This window comes from Anolis sagrei, chromosome 6 (assembly GCF_037176765.1).
Source record: "Anolis sagrei isolate rAnoSag1 chromosome 6, rAnoSag1.mat, whole genome shotgun sequence".
NCBI lineage: Eukaryota > Metazoa > Chordata > Lepidosauria > Squamata > Dactyloidae > Anolis > Anolis sagrei.
Window position 1 is genome coordinate 113,761,690 of NC_090026.1, and position 21,726 is coordinate 113,783,415.

At 39.4% G+C, this 21,726-nt stretch overlaps 1 protein-coding gene across 13 annotated transcripts in view; it reads right to left on the bottom strand.

Annotated features, from left to right (window-relative positions):
• PARD3 (par-3 family cell polarity regulator) overlaps nucleotides 1-21,726 on the bottom strand; it is a 620,400-nt gene that overhangs the window by 363,664 nt on the left and 235,010 nt on the right. For all 13 annotated transcript variants that reach the window (XM_067470360.1, XM_067470359.1, XM_060782524.2 and 10 more), the window contains one exon: nucleotides 19,930-20,110. In XM_067470360.1, coding sequence (XP_067326461.1) covers nucleotides 19,930-20,110 — 181 coding nt within the window. The remainder of the gene's footprint in view (nucleotides 1-19,929; nucleotides 20,111-21,726) is intronic.

Consider the following 21,726-nt stretch of genomic DNA (forward strand, 5'->3'; position numbering starts at 1 on the left):
ACAAATAGAGTTAACTGAATCCATCATCTTCCCTCTTTCAAACCTATCCCCAGCTAAAAAGTTCCAGCTGAAATCTGGGTCATGCTTCTTGCATGTTCCTTCTCTGGACAAAGATGGCTTGTCCATTTTGATTAACAGCTCCTTAAACTCAACTGCCTTACCTGCTGGTTCATGAAGCTATAGACTGTCAAATAACTCATTGCTGAAAGAAGCAGAGACCCAGTAAGACAAGTATAAAGAATCTTTGACCCTCAACATAGTCTTGGCTTCAACTTCCAAAAACCTGATCTACCATGGTCAATGGTTAAATACTTCCACAGGCTGGGGAAACTGTGAGCTGAACTCTAAAATCCACAGAGCCCATGAGCCACATTTATGCCCCCAGTAAGTTTTTAAAAATCCCCAAGTGCCCTTTGGTAATGTGGTCCATTAACATGTAAAAGTTACTTACAGCTGCATCAAGAATGTCAACAGTTCCCCATCTTTGCAAATGGTGCTACTAAAAATGAAAACATAATGAGAAGCAGTGTAGTCATTTAGCAGTATGTCATTCAGGACAATCAGACTCAAATTGCCACACCACCCCTGCAAATGAAGAGGCGACACACATGATTAGGTTAACTAGGGGCAACTTTTATTGTTGTTGTTACCTATTTAGATATTAATATTTCCACCCACCACCACCATAACTGAGCACAATCTTCTCTTGCCCATGAACTTGGCAATGAACTTGGTGAGGGTAATTCTGCTCCCAGAATTATTACTGTCATATTCTTAATTCCCAGGCCACTCAAATTCACCCTGCCCTCTTTTATTTACATCATAGGACCAGGTTACGGTTGCTGGCCTTTCAAAATGGGTGCCTTGACTTGATTCAATCCCCCAGATGTTTCCGGGCATGCCTATTTAATAGCCCCCACCTCCCAATATGCCCTGCTGCAACAGTATAGGGTAGGTGAAAAACCCCACCCTAGCACAGGAGGGGGGGGGGGGAAATCCTACCTGGCCCCCAAAAGGTGACCATGTCAGTTATACTGTAACTGGGTGGGATGGTCGGGTTTCACCGTTCTTCGAAGAACTGAGAAGGGCAGTGAGCCTGCCGCAGCTCCGCCCTCTCCAAAAGTAGTCTAATTTGCCAGGGTGATAAAGCCCTTTCTCCTCAACACGTTTGTCAGTCAATCACTTTCTATTTAACTGCACAACAGGAGTGGAGTGAGAATAAAAGTGTTTAGAAGAATTGTGTATGAAAATGTAAGCTCCTTTGAGGAATGGTGTGCATTAGACTTAAAGGAAACAGAGGCAGCAGCAATAGTTTGTACACAGTGGTCATGCTCCCAAAGTCTTTGCCAAAGGATGTAATGTAAAGGAGGAAACACTGTCTCCAAAAGCACAGAAGAAAAGAAAGCTGTTATGACTACTGCTGACAGGATTGTGTATTCAATAAATCAAAACTGACATTTATTAGATAGGTAATAAAGTAATGTTTGTCTAGCTTGCTTAAATTATTCTGCTCACACTAAACATTGAAGAATTACCGTTCTGGACTAACAATAAGCCAAGGTCCTGGACCTTTATGACATTTATAGGAATTTTACAACAAAGCCTCAAAATGTCAATAGGGGGAGACAGTGCCAGATAAATACCGAGTTCTTTCTCTGGATACTTTTAGCCAGATTATTCTTGAAACATCCCACTTGGCAAGAATTTATTTAACTGGATCAAACAAGTAGATGACTGTTCATCTTAACTTCATTTTAACTTAACTTCCAAACATATGCAGGCTGAACATGAAAACAATAATCAAATAGGAGCCAGTGTCCAAACCAATTAATGGTATGTTCTAAGAAACAAAGCAGTGTCTACGTGTGAAGGCTATATCAGCTTTAGTTTCATACGATTCTCACGTGATTATGCTAGGCTGCTGTTCAGAACCCGAAGTGTGGATTGCACAGTCCAGATATTGTTGAAGATCAACTCTCAGTATCCTTGGCTATGACATTTAGGATGTTCTGGTATTTACAACCTAGCAATTTCTGAAGGGTCACATCATTTCCAACCCCACTTTAGACCAAATAAATGAAAACAAGGACTGGACTGGGCTTCCAAAATCAGCTAGTTAGTAGCCAGCTGCATTAAATCACCAGTGACCGAGAGATCATGAGTTTGAAACCAGCCTGGGTCAGAGTGAGCTCCTGACCATTAATAGTCTAGTTTGCTGTTAACCTATGCAGCCCGAAAGACAGTTGCATCTGTAAAGTAGGAAATTTAGGTACAGCTTTATGCAGGGAGACTAATTTAACTAATTTACAACACCATAAAACCTTCAAGCAGCATGCATAAGACTGAAGAAGTAGTCCATTGAATGTTTGCCATGTATATGTGAATTGTAATCCACGCTGAATCCCCTGCAGGGTAAGAAAGACGGAATATAAATATTGTAAATAAAATAAAGAAATAAATAACAAACCAGTCAGCTTCTATGAAAGTCCACAAAAATTGTTATATGCAAAATACTAATGTATGGAAGTTTTTAAGATTAACATCAAGATCAACATAACTAAAAGATCTCAGAAAATCATATACAGAAAGGGGAGGCAAATGATCCATCTGGAAAGATTAGATTTTAATCATAGTGATGAAATACATTAACAAATAACTTGATCCAGATAAGCAGTCACAGAACACTAACCAAATGTGTTGATTATGGACATCCTGCCTCCAAGGTTACTCACTGATTTAGTCTGGACACAACTGAGCAGCAGCAGTTTCTCTAAAGCAATCCCTTGTGAAACAAATGGGATTTGGAAAAATGCATATGCCACTCTGTAGGTTTTGCTTCTTTCATCAGAACTACCCACAGGGAGTTCTGTAACAGATGTGATTTTGCTTCCACCTTCAGTCAAAAGCAAACCTTGTATATCCTAAACACTGTGGCCTGAAACAGAATACTTCCAATAAGAATGTATTACAAAAAATATTTAAAGGATTCCAGATGTATTTTTACTTCTTTCCTTACAATGTTCTACTGAATGAACGAAAACTGACAGACAAACCACACATGAAACCACAAGTCTACTCAACCAAACAACCATCTCACAGAATTCCACTGACAAGAACATGGAAAGTTTACTTACTTAGACTGCAACTGCCAAAATGTCCCGGCCAATTTGGCCACTAGTTCAAGCTCAGTTGATATCATTTACACATCCAGGTGTAATTTTTCAGCCTTTGAGACATGGCCATATTTATATGATTGTTGCATAGGCACAGTTACATATGTCAACTATCAAACATGGGTCAAAAATATTGAGCCAGTATAATAATAGTTTGGATATTGGACAACCATAATGTAACTATGTTACTGCAGACTTACATTACGTAAGACTGGGAATCTTAACACTATGTGCGTATATGTAGTGTAGTGCTCAGAGAACTGGACTAAGACTGGAGACCAGGCTTCAAATCCCCACTCAGAGAGGGAATCCCACAGGGTGATCTTTGGCAAAACGAAATCTCTCAGTCTCAGCAGTTTGATGTCTTTTTCACTATGTTGGCTCCATCCTACAGAATTCTGAGATTTGTAACTTGGTGAGATGTTGAGAATCTATGCTAAAATTGTGCATTGAAAAAATAGTCTGCAGTTATTGAGTTACCCATCAAAATAATAATGTAAGAAATCAAAACTTGAGTTTTCCAGATGTTCTTGACCTTGACTCTTCAAAAACTCAAACTGCATACTAAAGGTAAAGGTTTCCCCTGGCACTAACTCTAGTCGTGTCCAACTCTAGGGAGTGGTGTTCATCTCAATTTCTAAGCTGAAGAGCCAGTATTGTCTGTAGATACCTCCAAGGTTATATGGCCAGCATGACTGCATAGAGCACCATTACCTTCCCACAGAAGCAATACCTATTGATCTACCCATATTTGCATGTTTTCAAACTGCTAGGTTGGTAGAAGCTAGGCCTAAGAGCAGGAGCTCGCCCCACTCCCCAGGTTTGAACCGCTGACCTTTTGGTCAGCAATTTATTTATTTATTTACTTGCTTACTTACTTACAGTATTTATATTCTGTCCTTCTCACCCTGCAGAGGACTCAGGGCAGATTCCAATCCGCATACACATGGCACACATTCAATGCCAGTAAGACATACAACATATACAGACGCAGAGGAAATTTTAACATTCCAGCTGTGCCCAAGCTTTTTCCAGCTTCATGAGGGTATGCTGGATTTTGGCTCGATTCCAGCCATGGGGGAGCTGCCGCTTCACCGTCCATTGTGACACCAAGTCCTTTGATGGAGTACTTCCTCATTCTTCTGCATGCTGCTGGAAGGGGGTTTTTTTTTGGCATCATAAATTAGTTAAATTAGCTTCCCCACATAAGCTGTACCTAAATTTCCTAAATGACAGATGCATCTGTCTTTTGGGCTGCATAGGTTGACAGCAAGCTAGATGAATGACCTGGGCTGGCTTCGAACTCATGACCTCTCGGTCAGTAGTTATTTAATGCAGTTAGCTCTCACAGTCGTTACAACTCAAGGGAATAATTCACCACAGTTCAGTGGTTTAATCTGCTGCGCCACCAGGGAGGCCCTCAATGCATACATGGACAATAATCTGATATTCTGGGAGAAAAAGTCTCAATAATCTGGAAACTCAAAGGCTGAGAACCACTGTAGTTATCAACGCCAGTTTAGAAAGACAAATTGTCTAACCATGTTACAAGGCATCATCCAAAGCAGCTCTCCTGAAAGCTTCTCCTACATCTGCATTATCTGTCTCTTACATTTGCATTATTTTTCTACTGGAGGAGGCCAGAAACATAGCAATTATTATTTATTAAGGGATGACATGTACTCATAAACAAGGATGTGTTTTCTCCTCCCCTAACCTCCCTCTCTTGCCCTTTTCTTCACTACTAACTACAAATAATTTTTCATGTCATATAGGCAGACACTCCCAATTACAACTCAAGGGAATAATTCACAGAAAATAAGGTTACAAGTTTTGCCTTGCACAGTGTTTGTGGGCTATCTATGAGCATACAGGGATATTCTAAACCACACTTAAGGCTTGTCTGTATGTCTCCAGCAATCAGAGTCTACACACATTTTAATGAGGAAAAAAAACTGAAACCAGTATTTGGTTATTTTTTCCCTAAAACCCACTGCTTTTTTCACTGGACATTATTGAACCATCCCTCAAGTGGTTAACTACCATGCTGGAAGCCAGGTTTTTGCTGTAAATATCCTTATTTCAGTTCAAAAGTATCTATTTCCCTTGACAATTGTTGTTGGTTTTTACTTAAAAGCCACTTTTAATGATAATTCACACTGACAAACCTGAAAAGCTTACATGAAATTAAATACAGTCCAAATGCTTGATTTAAGCAATGCAGTATTCCCTTGACCCAAAATTTCTAGGAGATAGGGGAAGGAAGAACTTTGAGTAAAGAGAAGCAAAATAAAAATAGTAACTCCAGGATGTTTCTATAATTAAACTGGAAAGAACAACACATATGGCCATTCAGACTGCAGGCATTGTTATGGGACAAGAGACAACTTTGATCGGTAAATGCTGGGAATGGGATAGGGAGAATATGTTCTTGTTCAACGTTTGTCAACCTGAGGGTTGGAATGGGGTTTCAGAGAGGTCATCAAAGACCATCAGAAAACATATATTTCTAATGGTCTTAGGAACCCCTTTGGCAGAAAAGGCTGAAGATCTCTGGCTGTCCTTCTCTTCCTTTTTGGAAACAGATGGCGAATCCTCCCACCAAAAGCCCTCCTCTGCTGTGATTGGTCAGCCTCTCAGCCAAGGGGAGGGCTGTTTCTGATACTCCAAGCTGGGAGGGGAGGGCAGGCATGCTCAGCACATGGCAGTGTGGTGCGCATGTGTGGGTGAGGGAGAGCGTGCGAGGCTGGAGGGATGGTCCCACCAGCGAGTCCCTTCAAGGCGTTGGGGTTCTATGTAGGAAATTTGGCCCAATTCTATTGTTGGTGGGGTTCAGAATGCTCTTTGATTGTAGGTGAACTATAAATCCCAGCAAATACAACGCCCAAATGACAAAATCAATCCCCCCAAACCCACTAGTTTTCAAATTTGGCTGAGATTTGTGCCAAATTTGGTCCAGGGAATAAACCCCTTTGGCAGAAAAGGCTGAAGATCTCTGGCTGTCCTTCTCTTCCTTTTTGGAAACAGATGGCGAATCCTCCCACCAAAAGCCCTCCTCTGCTGCATATCAGATATTTACATTGCAATTCATGACAGTAGCAAAATTACAGTTACCAAATAGCAACAAAATAATTTTATGGTTGGGGGTCACCACAACATAAGGAACTGTATTAAGGGGTCGCAGCTTTAGGAAGATTGAGAAGCACTGTTCTTGTTGGTTCTGCTGAATCCTATGTTGAATCCTTTCAATGTCACTGACCTTATGGCCTGTCTCTCTCAGACTGGGATTTGGAAGCATATATTTGAAAAATCTTAAGTCCTTCCTACAGGGACAAATTCAGAGGGCTGGAGAATTTCCACTGTATACGCTTGCATTTGTTTATCTTGTCCCTATGTTTTTAACACTTACATGTGATTGGCTATTTTTTTAATATATTGTAAACTGCTTTGAGTTCCAACTACAAATAGAAACAGACATACCAAATAAGTTCCAAAATCATGTCTAGATGAGCAAATGTGTCATGGGACTCCTGATCAAAATCTCATGCTAGTCTAGGAAACTGTTTCTTTGCAAGATAGCAAAATATTGGCTAGCACCAGCATAAATTGAAGCACTGTATGCAATTAGCCTATTTTAAGATACATATATGCAAATGCGAGTATTGTTCAAACAGTTATTAAGAGAGTTCAGCTGCACCTTATTTAGAATTAACTGAAATAATTTGCATTGAAAGAGATTACGTTTTCATAGGTGATTACTTATTTCATCAGATGCCAGGCTAAAATGCAATCATTGGCTAATTATCCAAGCTCTTGTACTATTTTACAAGCTAGTGTTGTGTCTGAAGAAATATTTCCCATTTATTTAAGCTACAAGGTAAAACCAGAAATGAATGCTATCTACCAAAGCCGTCACTTCCAACATTGTGACACAGAACTGAATATCATTGATCTTGTAGCACAGAATCTAACAACAGTGTTGTAGTTATGTGCAGAAACCAACATTTATTCAGGACTAATGCTCCACATTACAAGAACCTCTATCGAAGCAATCAATCTGCTTCAAATCTGACTTTATAAAATAGATCAAAAAAGTAATAATCCTACAGCGCTAAAAGAAGAAAGCAAGCTAATTCTCAGCTAAAGAGCATCAGAGCCAACCTCCAGAAATTGCAATACTACTTTGACTTACACAGAAGACAGTAAATCATGCAGTTTCACATCCAGAAAGCTAAATCATGCAAGCTGACAGTTAAAGCTGTTTAATGCATTACATATATCAGGCTCAACAGCTAAGAGTTTTAACAGTAAACCTGACCCACATTTTAAAAATACAAGTTCTGCCTGCACTAATCAAAATCAGAGAAGAGTGAGCTCCCAAAGGCTCAACAGAGAGCAGCAATGCAGAGAAACTCTTTCTGCCCCATTGATGGATTTAGTAACAAGAGTGGCTCCCACCAGTAATGAAATAGAACCATTCCAGGTTTTAATCCAAATTTCAAAGGAGGTGTCCATGGGTACCCCATACAGTGTGATATGTTCTATTGGAAACTTTCTGCTTATGTTCAAGTGAAAGTGAGTAGAATGTCAACGGATCTTTAAGACACCTTCAAGGACTTGGCTATGACAAGATTAGAACTGAGGGAGGGGGTAAGGGACAAAGATGGCAGGGTCAATATCTGAAGTTCCATCTCTCTATAACCCACTTAGCACTCTCACTCATTCAAATAAATGTCCACTTAATGCAGGTTTTCAACTTCTGATCCTCCAAATGTTTTGAGTATCAGCTCCCAGAGGTCTTAGCCAGCAAAGCAGTGGTGAAAAATTCAGGGAATTGGACTTCCTTTCAAGATATTTTTCACTGATCACAAGGATGGTGAAAACCAATACTGCTGGAATGATTCACATGAATAAAATTTGAGAAAATGAGTATAAATTTATTTTTGTTACTCATCATGGTAAAGGTAAAGGTTTCCCATGACATTAAGTCTAGTCACGTCCGACTCTGGGGAGTGGTGCTCATCTCCATTTCTAAGCTGAAGAGCCAGTGTTGTCCATAGACACCTCCAAAGTCATGTGGACAGCATAAACTGCATGGAGCATTGTTACCTATTGGTACCTACTTACCTTTGCATGTTTTTGAACTGCTAGGTTGGCAAAAGCAGGGCCTAACACTAGGAGCTCACTCCACTCCCCGGATTCAAACCATCAACCTTTTGGTCAGCAAGTTCAGCAGCTCAGCAGTTTAACCCGCAGCCCACAACTCAACATATACTGTACTAAAATGATTAAATACAATATTGTTTTGTCAACAGAGTTGAAACATACAAGTGCAATTGACTTTTTGTAAGCTAAGTCATTACATTGCAAATGAAAAAGGTAAGAAAAACACAGCTTTAAAGTGGATCCATCTATTATTAAAAATTCTACAGCTTGATTAGTCCATTATACTAAAACAGACTAGCCAAAAACTGGCAAAAAAGTCAATGAGCTTTTTGTGTTTGTGGGAAATAAGGTTGATTGAGCCATGGGGAAAAAGCCCACTCTGAGGCATGAAATAATACAATAAATTTTGAAAATAGGATTTCAGAATAACATGGGACTATGACATGTGAGAGCATGTGTGGTGTAGTGGTTTGAATGTTGGACAAGGACACTGGGAGATTAGGGTTCGCCCAGTGTTCTTGGATGTCATTGGGCAAATCACAGACTCTCAGCCCCAGAAAAGGGCAAGAACAAGCCTTTCCCTAGGCAAAGGAAACACCATGACAGTCACCTTAAGGTTGTCGTAATTAGAAGTGACTTGAAGGCACACAAGATCACAACATTTCTCTACTTGACATGCACATGAAAAAGTAAACCCTAACCAAGAGTTCACAAAAGGCAAAAACGTGATTTTTTAAAAGCTCCATTCCACCCTTATGGGATTTTCCACAATTTGTGAAAGGATTATGATTCTACTTGTGTGTTGCTATGGGCTTTCAAGTTGTTTCCAACTTGTGGCAACCCTACGTCAAACCTGCTGTGGCAGTTTCTTGGAAGAATTTGTTTAGAGAAAGTTTGCCCTTGGCAGCTACCAAATTCACATGGAAAAGGCCACATGAAGATATAATGTTGGAAACACCTAATGGAATAATCCTAAATTTGTCTACTCAACCGAAAGCATCACTGTGTCCATTTATTTACTCCCAGGTGTTGTTCTGGAAAGCTTGGCTATCATTATGAAGCCTAATGGAACTCTTGATAAGCTTCCAATCAACACCAGGGCTCCATAGAACAGAGTTTGAAAGCCAATGATTTAGCTACTAAAATGAAAGGGAAGGGCCTTGTGCCATTTGTAGTTCTCTATAGCACACTTGGGTGTCTTCATTTTGATGTTTTTAAAGGTTGTGCATTTTATACAAGAAGATGTGCAAGGATGGCTTGGGTAGCAATATTCATACATTTAAATAAACCAAAATCTCTTTGACGGAGATGTACAAACCTTGGCAATGCCTCATGTTCACCTGAGAATTAAGTATTATGAGCCCCATCATCCATAAAATATTATCAAACTCACAATTTAATGCAATTCATATAAGAACCTTTAATGATCCTGCCACCTACTTTCCTAGCTGCTGTTTTGCTGCTAACAGGAAGAAAAAATATACAAGTACTTCTTCTACTCTTTTCTTGGCCTCTGGTGGTATTACTACTGCTGGTAGGCACTGAGCAAAGAGAGCAAAAACAGAGTGAATACCCTCCTTTTCAGATTAAGCAGATAGGTAGAAAGGCAAAGAAGCACAAATGAGGGTGAATTTTGAAGGAACCAAATCACAATTTGTTAAGTTATGACTTATTCAGAAAGCATTCGGGAACATACTATACCAACGTGGAACCAGTACAGTCAAAATGTTATTATCATTAATATATTTGTTGTACAATAATGCCAGATATCTATATTTTTACCAGATTATATCTTGGAGCTTACAATAAAACAATAACACACCAAAGCATTCATTTTACACCCAGTTGCAGATTTAAAAAAAAATCCATAACACAAGTTTGTGAAAGAACCCATAATCTAACATATCTAAAAATAGCTGCTAAGCCAATATATCTAAAACAATGAGCTTTGTTAGAAACGAAATATTATGACAGCCTTTTAAGATGGCTATTTCAGACTTGAGGCTACTTCAGAGCTCATGATGCAACTATTATTTTCTTCAAAAAATCAACATTTTAAAGACAAAAAAATTCACAAAGCACAGTGAATTGTTTTCAGAAAAACATAGCCATTTTATAATATATATCCCACATGGCTTCCAAGGTCATCTGCCTCTTCCATGAATGCTCTGACCAGGCTCCTTAGCCTTTAGAGTTGCTACATTATAGGCCTTTCTACTAAAATATGTGATATGATCAGAGTCTGGAAACCTAAACTTTTTGGGCTACAATTCCCATCTCACTACCTAAGGGACTTAGGTACTGGCATCCCAAAAAAAGTAATATTTAATAATAAACTCAAAATAGACTGCCAAGCAGTTTTACACATCAGAGAGAAAAGAAAATAAATAAATAAAAGTAGTATGGACAGATAAACAAAATTATCCTTATCAGGGCCTTATCAAGCAACAGTAGGAAAAGAAATTATCTCTCAGCCATTGGTGTTGACAAAAATTACCCACAATATAGTCGGGGGAAAAAGTGCATAGATGGCTAGTAGAATAGAACATGGTTGAATGCAAAAAGAGAAAAGAAAGGATATAACAAATGATCAAATCTGAAAGCTACATTCTGGAGGCTTTTTCCAGCATGAGATTTGTTTAACTGCATGCAACTCCTCCCTCCTGTTTTTCGAAGGGTGAAGGTGGGTGTCGTTTTCCATGGAAGGTCAACACCTCGGTCTCCCTGGGTAGTGCAGGGAAAAGAAACAGCTGTGCTTCAGCCCCTATTTGTTGTCTGCTTCAGCTCTCCCTTGATTAGACAGCACCACAGGGTGTATCCATAGATGAGCACTCCCAAACCACCTCCTCACGCTTCCCTGGTCTCAAGGGAATGACATCTGTTTCTGAATTGGAAGAGAACAACACGGGCCTCCTGCTGTAGGTGGTCCTTTTTTTCAGCTTCGTCAACACCTCCAGCAAATGTCTCAGCGGGGCTTCGCATGGCCATCGAGCTCATGGAAGCTGCTCCGAATTAAGCTCTTCGCACGAAACTGCTAATGGCAAAAAACAAAACAAAATCTCACATCCAAAGAGAAATATGCACCTGGGTAGACTGGAAAAGGCTTAACCTATTCATGACAGCGTCTAGACCAGCCTTTCTCAACCTTTCTACCTAGAAGGAACCTTTTGAAATTATGGTCAGACTGCAGCAAAGCAATGCACAGAAGTTATTACATACAGTCTCCTCTGGAACAAATAATGTATATGTGGTTTCATTTATCCACGTTTTCACTGACTGGCTTAGGGATTCCTGTAAAAATTACACTGTTTTCTAAGCATTTCCTTTGTTTTGCTCATTGAAAATAATGGGGCTTGTTATTATCCACAGTTTCATGTATCCATGCAAAGTCTGGGAATGTATGCACCATGCATAAGGACTCATATTGTTACACAACACAAAATAAATGTTTATATTCTTTAATTATGATCTCTTTCAGAACTGCTAGCAATGTCACACAGAATCTTAGGATTCCCTAAAGGCACCAGATTCTGCTGGATCTTGGAAGCTAAGCAGGGCCAGCAATGGTTAGCACTAGGGCAGGAGATCACCAAGGAATGTCTGGTGCTGTAGGTTATGTTTCAGAGGAAAGGAAACCCCGCTGTTAGGAACAAAGGCATGGGGAAAGCCAGAAACTTCATGGAATGACCAATACTTTATCTGTATCTCAGAAACAGAAGCAGTGATTGTGAGAGTAAAAACCATCATCTCATAATATAAATGAGCTCTCGGTGAAAGAAAACTTGAAATTTTCTGTTTTTGCACACAAGAGTAAAATAAGCAAAGAATTACATCCCTTGTTTGTGATGGTCACTACCATGTTTGGTAAGATACATGAAAGGGCCATACCAGTAGTTGTTTCCAGCCTTTGGATTTCCTTCCCATTACAGTGGGCATAGAAACACTAATCTTCCATTAACAGACAACTTTTATTATTCATTTATTTATTTATTTATTTTGTCGGCATTCTGGTTATTAATTGGTTGATGCTGAACAGTCTTTTAAAGGGTGGAACTGTGCTTGCATCTTCATTGTTATGTTTTAAATGCTTTCCCATTCTTATAAATTGGAAATGTTCTAAACAGGGTAGGTTATTAGCTGATAGTTTTAAACTGCTATTGTTATGAGGATTGTCTTTTAAGCTGTGTTTTGTTTTAATCTATGTTGTGAGAGACCTTGCACCATGCAATGAGAGAAACATAGCCTATAATTTAAAAAAAAAAAAAAACCAAAAAGGGATGAGCAAAGAGAAGTTGAGAGAAGCCCAGCAGTAAGAGAAAATGACAAGCCTTCTTTATAAGGCCATTCAACAGCCGAGGCCAACATATATAAATATTACTTTGGATATATGAAGGCAACTAAACAGGATATTTCAAGGTGACCAACCACTTTTTCTCTCTTGGATCTAAGCTTAGAAAGTGGATCTAAGCTTTTTGTGGACAAAAATCCCAGAGTACTCTGAATTTTGAGAGTTGTGTTTAAAAGCAAAATCTTCAAGCTTTGTCAAGGGCAGGGTTGCAATAACATGGAGATCCCAGATCCCATCTGATCTTGGAATCCAAGAAGCATCAGGCCTGGTTGGTGTCTGATTCTGGGACTTTCAAAAAATACCAGTTGCTATAGGATATATTTCAGAGGAAGGCAATGGCAAACCACCTCTCAATATTCCTTGTCTAAGAAACCCCTATTACATTTATGGGGTTGCCATAACATAAAAGATACACACAATGTGCCTAAAAAGATAGCTGGTGAACAGATATATTGTATTTCACCACACAATAGTCACACTTTTTTCCTTTTGACTATTATGTGGTGAAATACGTTGCTTCCTTCTCGCTCCTGCCCACCCGTAAGGCCTCACCCTGCACATGCCAGCAAGAGAGCTATGGGGCCTTCTTTGGCTGCTAGCCAAAAGAAGCTAAGCCAAAAGAAGCTAAGCTACTGCAGGTTGAGCAAAGCCTCCCAAGCTTTCCCCAGCACACCTACCGAGGTGAGCTAGAAAATCTCGATCAGCTGGAGGTAAGAAAGGAGTCCCCGGTGGTCCCCGGTGGTGCTTCCAGCTCTCGTGCCTTCGCCCACAAACCTGTCTCTCAGAATCATAGGGGCTGCTCCTAGGTTGGGGTGAGACTACTATGCAGGGAATATAAAAATCCCCAAACTGGGACCCCCAAAGGAAAGGGGAGAATTATTATACAATAGTGACTATTACAAAAGGAAATATAATTAAACCTACAGTGGGCAGCTAACATTAACTATATACTACTTGTGTTTTACAGGCACATGAAAATTATCAAGCACTTTTCAGGCAGATAAAGACAAAATATCACCAGTTAAGACATTAGGATGTGCTTAAAAAATAGTGTTGAGAAAACACGATAGGCGGAAAAAAGTAGTCAGTTTTTAAACACTTTATTAAATCAAGTGATCATGTCTGGTCTCCAAACAGACTTTAAACTAGTTATTTCCCAATGAAGATATACTGTTAAAAGGACCATTATTTCTTCAAGGGCAGGTCCTCATCAAATTCTCAAATCACTCAGTTGGCAGTTCTGCCAATTATCAGTACATGAAAAAAAAGCCAACTTAAAAACCTACATCATTAGGAGACTGCCACCTTGTTCCCAGTTTCATTTTGACTGCTTTCGTCTATAGCAGGTGTCAAACAGATGCTATGCCCCTCTTTATGTAGCTAGTAAAATTCCAAACGAGTATACTATATACTCATCCTCTTGTCTTAGACAAGGCTACAATGTGATGCAGAAGTAAAAAAATGTCAATGAGATTCTAAGTTGCATCAAGAGAACCATAGTGCCCAGATCAAGAAAAGTACCAGTGCCAACTTTTTTTTTCTTTCTTTTTTTTTTTTTTTTTTTGCTTTGAACAGACCTCATCTGTTTTGGAGCATGCAAAAAAATCAGTTGGTGAGTATGTGTCAACTGTAAAATAAGATGCACGAAGCTGAATGGCTGGGCAATACCCGGGGAGATGGCTGAGCCTAGGACTTTTGGATACTGTTACATTTTCACTCTTGAGCTGTGCAGGTGCTTGGAGCGAAGTAGAGAGGAGACAGTTTGGAGTGTGCTTTTGCTTCATGAGCTGCTGAAGGAGATTATCCACATGGACAAAGAAGGACCATTTTAAATCTCTCATACAAGGACACTTGCGGGTTAATGTGACTGACCATATGATTGTAAAAATATTGTTCTGTGTTACGAAGAGTAAGCTACTTGCTCTTTATTGTTCATCTGCATGGCATATTTTCTTTCTCTGGCAAGGCAGTGTGTGGGCTGATCAAACGTGAACTACACATGATTTTGATTTCATCACAACCTGGAATACTGTCTAATTCTGGGCACCATAGTTCAAGAAAGATACTGACAAGCTGAGAAGGACTAACACAATCAAAGGTCCGGAATCTATCTATATATATATATAAATGTTCTGTGCATAATGCATACCTTAAAAACAAAAGAACCAATGAATGAAATCACACCAAATTTGGCAACAAAATGTCTCACAACACAAAGAGTGACTGTCACTCAAAAAATTATGATTTTGTCATTTTGTAGTTGCTGGAATGTATAGTTCACCTACAATCAAAGAGCATTCTGAACTCCACCAACGATGGAATTGAACCAAACTTGGCACACAGGACTACCCTGACCAACAGAAAACACTAGAAGGGTTTGCTGGGCATTGACCTTTATATTTGGGCATATTAAGTATTCGTGCCTAGTTTGATCCAGATCCATCCACAGTGCTCTCTAGATGTAGGTGAACTACAACTCCAAAACTTAAGGTCAATGCCCAGCAAACCCTTCTAGTGTTTTCTGTTGGTCAGGGTAGTCCTGTGTGCCAAGTTTGGTTCAATTCCATCGTTGGTGGAGTTCAGAATGCTCACAGATGGAGTTTAGGGGAAATAGACGTTGACATTTGGGAGTTGTAGTTACTGGGACTTATAGTTCACCTACAATCAAGGAGCATTCTGAACCCCACCAACGACAGAATTGGGGCAAACTTCCCACACAGAACCCTCATGACCAACAAAAAATACTGTGTCTTCTGGTGGTCTTTGGCAACCCTTCTGACACTCCCTCGCAACTCCCCACCCCAGGGGTCACAAACCCCAGGTTGAGAAATGCTGCCTTAAGGCCATCCAGTCCAACTCCCTTCACCAGGGCAAGAAAACATAAAGCCCTCCTGACAAAGAGCTATCCAGCCATAGATATAGATAACTATGTATGATTCACACACATACACATGTTTATGACAAGATATAGTACCATAGGTTTGAAAGGGACCACTAAAGAAGGACAATGATATTTTGCATGTTCCAGAGTAGGCAAACCAGACAATCTCCTCATCAACACTGGAAAATAAACACGAAGAAATACTGTTTACCCACAAGGAGAAATTACATATGTTGGAAACCAAAACTTTCTCGTTACTCTATTTTCCAGATCACCAGACTGGGCCACAGTAACGCGTGGCAGGGGACCACTAGTTACTTATAAGGAACAATTTGGAAAAGAGATGAATGAGAGGTAATATAATAAAATCTTTAAATATTAAGAGATGGAACAAGCTTGTTTTCTCCTACACCAAATACCAAAATGCGGACCAGTGGGTTCAAATTACAACAAAAGAGATTCCACTTAAACAATAGGAATAACATCTTTATGTAAGAGCTGTTTAAAATGGAATGGTCTACTTTGTAGAGGTGCGGATTCTTCAACTTTGGAGATCTTTAAACAAAGGCTGGATGGGCACCTTTCAAGAGTGAAGTAGCTGTTTCTCCTGTATAGTAGGGGTTGGATTAGATGGCTTTTGGGATCCCTTCCAAAAATATATGGTTCAATGAAGGAGAGCTCTTGGTTACTATTTGGTACGGAGTGATCGAAATCTTATTTAACAATATTTAAATGCTGTCCTCTGAAAGAAATACGTGGTTTTACAGGCAGAGCCGCCATGGCTGAACTGTCACTTCCTGACATCCTGTCTTACCTGCCAAATTGCTCATTAGGTCTAGCAATTTTCACCTGCGCCTCCAGTTTCTATATTTCAGCAGGGAATAAACATCAGTTTGCTTCAGACCATTTCTATTATAGCAAGCTCCCTAGCTTTTCAGTGAGGCACGCAGCCATCCACTTAACACAGAAACTACTGTTGTGAGCACAGAGTTACTAGTATATTTTTAAAGAAACCTGCATCAATGGAAAAATATGCAGCAGGCTGTTTTTTAAAAAATAAATAAAAGAAACATTCAAAATGTGAAGTTTCAGTTGAAAGGTAAATAGAAAGGCAAATGTAGAAACACCTAAAGAGGATCAAAATGGTTTGAGTAGTCTCAATACAGAAAAGCAGAGACTTTGTTGCCCAGTATTATTCTTGCTTAGCTGCGAAGACGCAATCTTAGCCAAACCTCTAAATGAGCACAGTACATGATTACTGCAGAGAATGTATGGTTATATGTCTATAGGAGGGAACAGCACTCCAGATGAATATTGCTTTCTCAGCTGGACCAGATCTAGCTAACCTTTTCCTTTCTGTGGAAGGTGGTATGATTTATACACAAACAAAAAGGGGGTAGCATGGCAACCCGAACAAAGGAAGATGAAAATCTAAGCAGATCATTCAGCCTTTGCTTAATATGCTTAGACAGTGCATCGGAATAGCGGCTGCTCTGTTAACCCTCAGATGCATGTGAACAGGAGAATAAAATCTAGATGCAAACTGCTTTTTCCAATGGAGCAACCCATTTGACACTCAGAAAAAGCATGTTCAAGAGGAGGAAAAAAAAACATGAAATTACAAAGCACCAAAGGAAAGAGCAAAACATGTACAGCAGCGACCAAACAATTTCAGATGGAATACTGTTTTTCATTTGGTAGAAGTAAAATATTCACCAGAAACCCTACAATTAGCTGGAAAATTACAATAATTACAGCAATTTTGCATCCCATCTCCAATCTAATTAATAGATATATGATCTTGTCAACATTTAACAATCAGGATCTGCATCTACCATGAAACTGGACGGGTTTTATGAGCTGAATGGGAGTTGAAGAGTAAGACGATAATTATTTGAAATCCTGAGAATACCATTTGTATGCCATGCTTCACTTCACAAGTTAAAAAGGAAATACAATAGGGATATTATTTCCATTTTCAAAGTATATTTAAATCAGGTATTTGAAATCGGTTTGCTTTAATGTCAAGCAACACTGCGAGTATGGCTTCAATTACCCAAGGGGTACAGCGTCTTGAAGAACAAGAAATAAAAGGAATTCTTTTAAGTGGTACACAGAGCACCATCTTGGTTTTTCTAGGATATCTATGCCAAAGCATTTCACACATTTTCTCTGGGCAGAGATGTCGTGCAAATATACTGCCCCAGTTGGCATCTTTTTATCAGTTTTAGCAAATGTTACACTTTCTGATAGGCAGGAAAACTTATGCAGGTGTATAAAATGGCCAAGAGAAGCAAAGGTTCAAACTGAATCTGTTATAAGAAAAGAAAAGACATCTAGCCTGAATTAGCGATATGAGACAGATTGAGGAACCTATGCAATGTATATGACAATGTTCTATAACAGTGGTTCCCAATCTTTTTTTTGACCAGGGATCACTTTCACTAGGGACCACTTGACCAGGGACCACTTAACCAGGGATTACTTGACCAGGGACCACTTTGATCAGGGATTACTTGACCAGGGACCACCCTCCAACATTAGTACCAAAAGGGTTATGAATAGGTTTTTGGTCAACTTTAGATTTGGTTTGGGGTGCTGATTCAGAAAATTGCAATGGATAGACCACATCAGCTCTAGTTTCTGATACAGAAGATATGCCATGTTCAACAGCAGGGAAGGAGTGGCAGGCGGTGTGAAAGGAGCAGAAATAAAATAAATAAAATAAAATAAATAATGGGGAAGGAGAGTCACGAGACCAGATTTTCGTCCTCTTGGGCTATTGATGGTCCGCAGCCCACAGGTTTACGAACCACTGTTCTACAAGGACTGTGAGGTTTCCCTTATGAGGCTATAATCACCTGTCTGATCGGTGGGCACTGGGCTGATTCGGTTAGCACCTCTAAGCTATGTATACAGTTTGAGTGGGTCAAGACACTGAAAGCAACCCTTCCTCCATTCCTGCAATGAGTGTAACAGGAACAGTTTAGTTTGGTGAGTAATAAGGCTCACAAAGGCCAGTTGAAAAGGTAACTTTTAGAGTCAGTGTTGCTGTTGTTTTAATGGTTTGGCAGAGTGAAAATGTGCATCCCCGGTAAAACCTTTGGGACATTAAAACACACAGTGTGTCTGCTATACCACGTTCTCATCTGTCACGCAACGTATCTGGGGAATGCGAGGGATCTTCTCATTAGTTTCATTTTGTGCCTTTGTTACACTCGTGGAAGAAAAAACTGTTTCACTGACACAGATTTGGGATGCAATGAAGATGAAGAACGCTTGTCCTCAATGATGAGCTAGCAACAAAGCTCAAGCTGGCAAGGTCATTAAGCAATATAATTTCAGACTCGGGTCATCCTGTTTGGTTATTGTCAGATAAGAGAAATGTAGCCCTGAACAAGTGGGACCCTGCAATGCCCAAATGTTTCAATCCCTTGCTGATATTTTAAGAACAAGCCAAGCAAAACCTACAAGGCTTGCTCCAAATATTTTAGTATAGAGAAATAGAACTTGGTAAAAATGTGGAATACCACCAAAATTAGTATTATTACTGGTGGCTTTTTGTATATGTCAAATTCTTTCCCCTCCCAAAATTCAGATGCTGTGACTTCTTTTCTTCAAACCAAATATATATTGCACAACGTCAGAACATGGACTTAATTTATACTACGTGTCATAAAGTGAAATGAGTACAGGAAGGTGTAAAAAAGACAGAGTTGCTGCAGTACAGTGACATTTCCTTGTTTTTCATAACATCCAGTGTCAATTATAATCCTTACTTTCATCCTGATTCTGATCTCTTTTGATCCTGAGAAGAAGAAGATATCAAATACAACCCTCTTGCTCTTAATTTTTTGGAGGGAAGGTGTGAAGAGGAGAGTAGTTCATCAATATTTAAGGCAAGCTAACAAAAAAAAAATCCTGTGACTTTCACAGTACTGTATGACCTATTATTTATAATCTAATTATACATCTTCATCTTCATTTACTAGGTCAAAACTGCCACTTCTAAAACTATGACCTGGGAAAAAAATTAGCTGTACATTTTTCATGCTTGGCTACCTGAAAATTGGAGGTGTGAGTATGTACTTAAGTATACATATGCGTGGATGGACATGAAGACACACACACATTATGGATGTTGGAAGTAGACCATAAATGCTGCATTAAAAAAACAAAGCCAAATGGCAAAAGTGTTTTTCCTTGCCTGCCTCAAACGTTTACCCCATTTCTAAATTTTAATCAGCTTCCGACAAAGACAACTAATGAATCATACTCCCAGTTGCACGAGAGGGTAACAGAAGTTGGCATCCTGGTAAATGAAGATGAAATGTGCAGAGGCATGGGGAGTTCTTACTCACTTGTGCGAAGGACCGAAGGAGTGACCTCTATTTCACTTGTTGCTTGGTAAGGCTGGAAGGCTGACGCAGCGTTCGTGCCCAGCTCGCTCCCAAAGATTTCGGGGCTCTGGGTACCCGTGGAACTGGCACTTGTACCATCTCCTCCATGGTGTGGATCTTGTTCATCAAATACAGCTACAAGCTGTGAATAACAATTGGACCTCTGGTTAGAAGAAGCACAGAAGTAACTTGCATCTTTATAGGAAAAGCCTACTCCGAACACAAAATAATTTTAAATGATACTCAGCCCTCCATAGTTAATAGGTTTAAAACTTGTTGATTTAATTAATATGTTCTCTCTACATACTCCAAGGCGGCACAAGTTGACTGAAGAGGCACACTGGAAGACCTAGAAATTCCTAGAGATAACACTTTTCTAAGAACCTCTTGGTGTTCCACTGTGGTTCTATGGTCAGCTTCTACTGACAATACATGTTGATCATAGAATCTGCAAGGGAGCCTAAAGATTCCTTCAGACAAGAAAAATAATGGGTTTTTAATTATTTTTTCCAACTTTTGTGGTAGTCTTGCATTCTTAATCCCCAATAAGGTGGAGATCTACTGTACAGTGTTATGAACAAAATAGCAGGGTGAGATAACAATTTTTTTCAGAGATCAATTTAAAAAAAAAGCAGGTGTTACATATTATTTTGACAATAATAATAATTCAACTCTAATTCAAAGGATTGCAGCATGAGAAAATGACAGTAAATTAATAATATAATCCATTCACACTTATCACTATATTCCCACCCCACCTCTTCCCAGTCTGAGACTTAAGACAGCTTACAAAACAGAAAAAATGACAATAAATTCCATACAATTTAAAACATATAAAGGCTTAGATTAGAATAGTATTACTTTAACAATGGAATTTGCTAGTTTATGTTGGGTGGAGATTCGAACCCTAGTCTTCACAGTCATAGTCCAACACTCCAACCACTACTCCATGCTGTCTCTCTTGCTGGAGTCTTAATCTGACACAGAAAAGGAAGCAAAGAAGGATCCATCCTAACCTACATAGGAAGAATGAAGAATGTTCTGAAGCCTGGGAGCAACCATGAAGAAAGTTGCTCCTTCTACATTCCCACCAAACATGCATGTGAAGGTGATGGGATCACAGAATTGTAGAATACAAGAACTGGAAGAGTTCACATGGGTCATCTAGTCCAACCTCCTGCCATGCAGGAAAAACACAGTCAAAGCACCCTTCAGATGGTCATCCAGCCTCTGTTTAAAAGCCTTGAAAAAAGGAGCTTCCACCAAACTCCAAGGCAGAGAGTTCCACTGTTGAACAGCTCATATTGTCAGGAAGTACTTCCTAACGTGCAGGTAGAATCTCCTCTCCTGGAAGGGTCTTCCCTGAAAATGCCAAGTTTCAGGCAGGCTCATAAAAAAATATGGTCCTTCAGAAAACCTGGACCCAAGTGATATTTGTTGTTAATACTCAACTAAAACATCCCTCTATGTGACAATAGGGGTGGTACCAACTCACCACTGTAACTGATGAAATCAACAAATGGAAACTCAGGTTGAAAAAAGGTTTATTTCCAGTTGATCATTTCTATTATTTTGTACATTAGATATCAGTGTTTCCATTAAGTGTTATTTTTATAGTAGATATCAGCAAAATCCCTAAATAGCCATTACTTAGCAAACAAAAATACTACCAATTAAACAGATTGAAAAGAATCCTATGGATGGGATAGATTTTCCACTTGCCTCAGCCAAGCATGTGAAACATGATGGGAAGTGCAA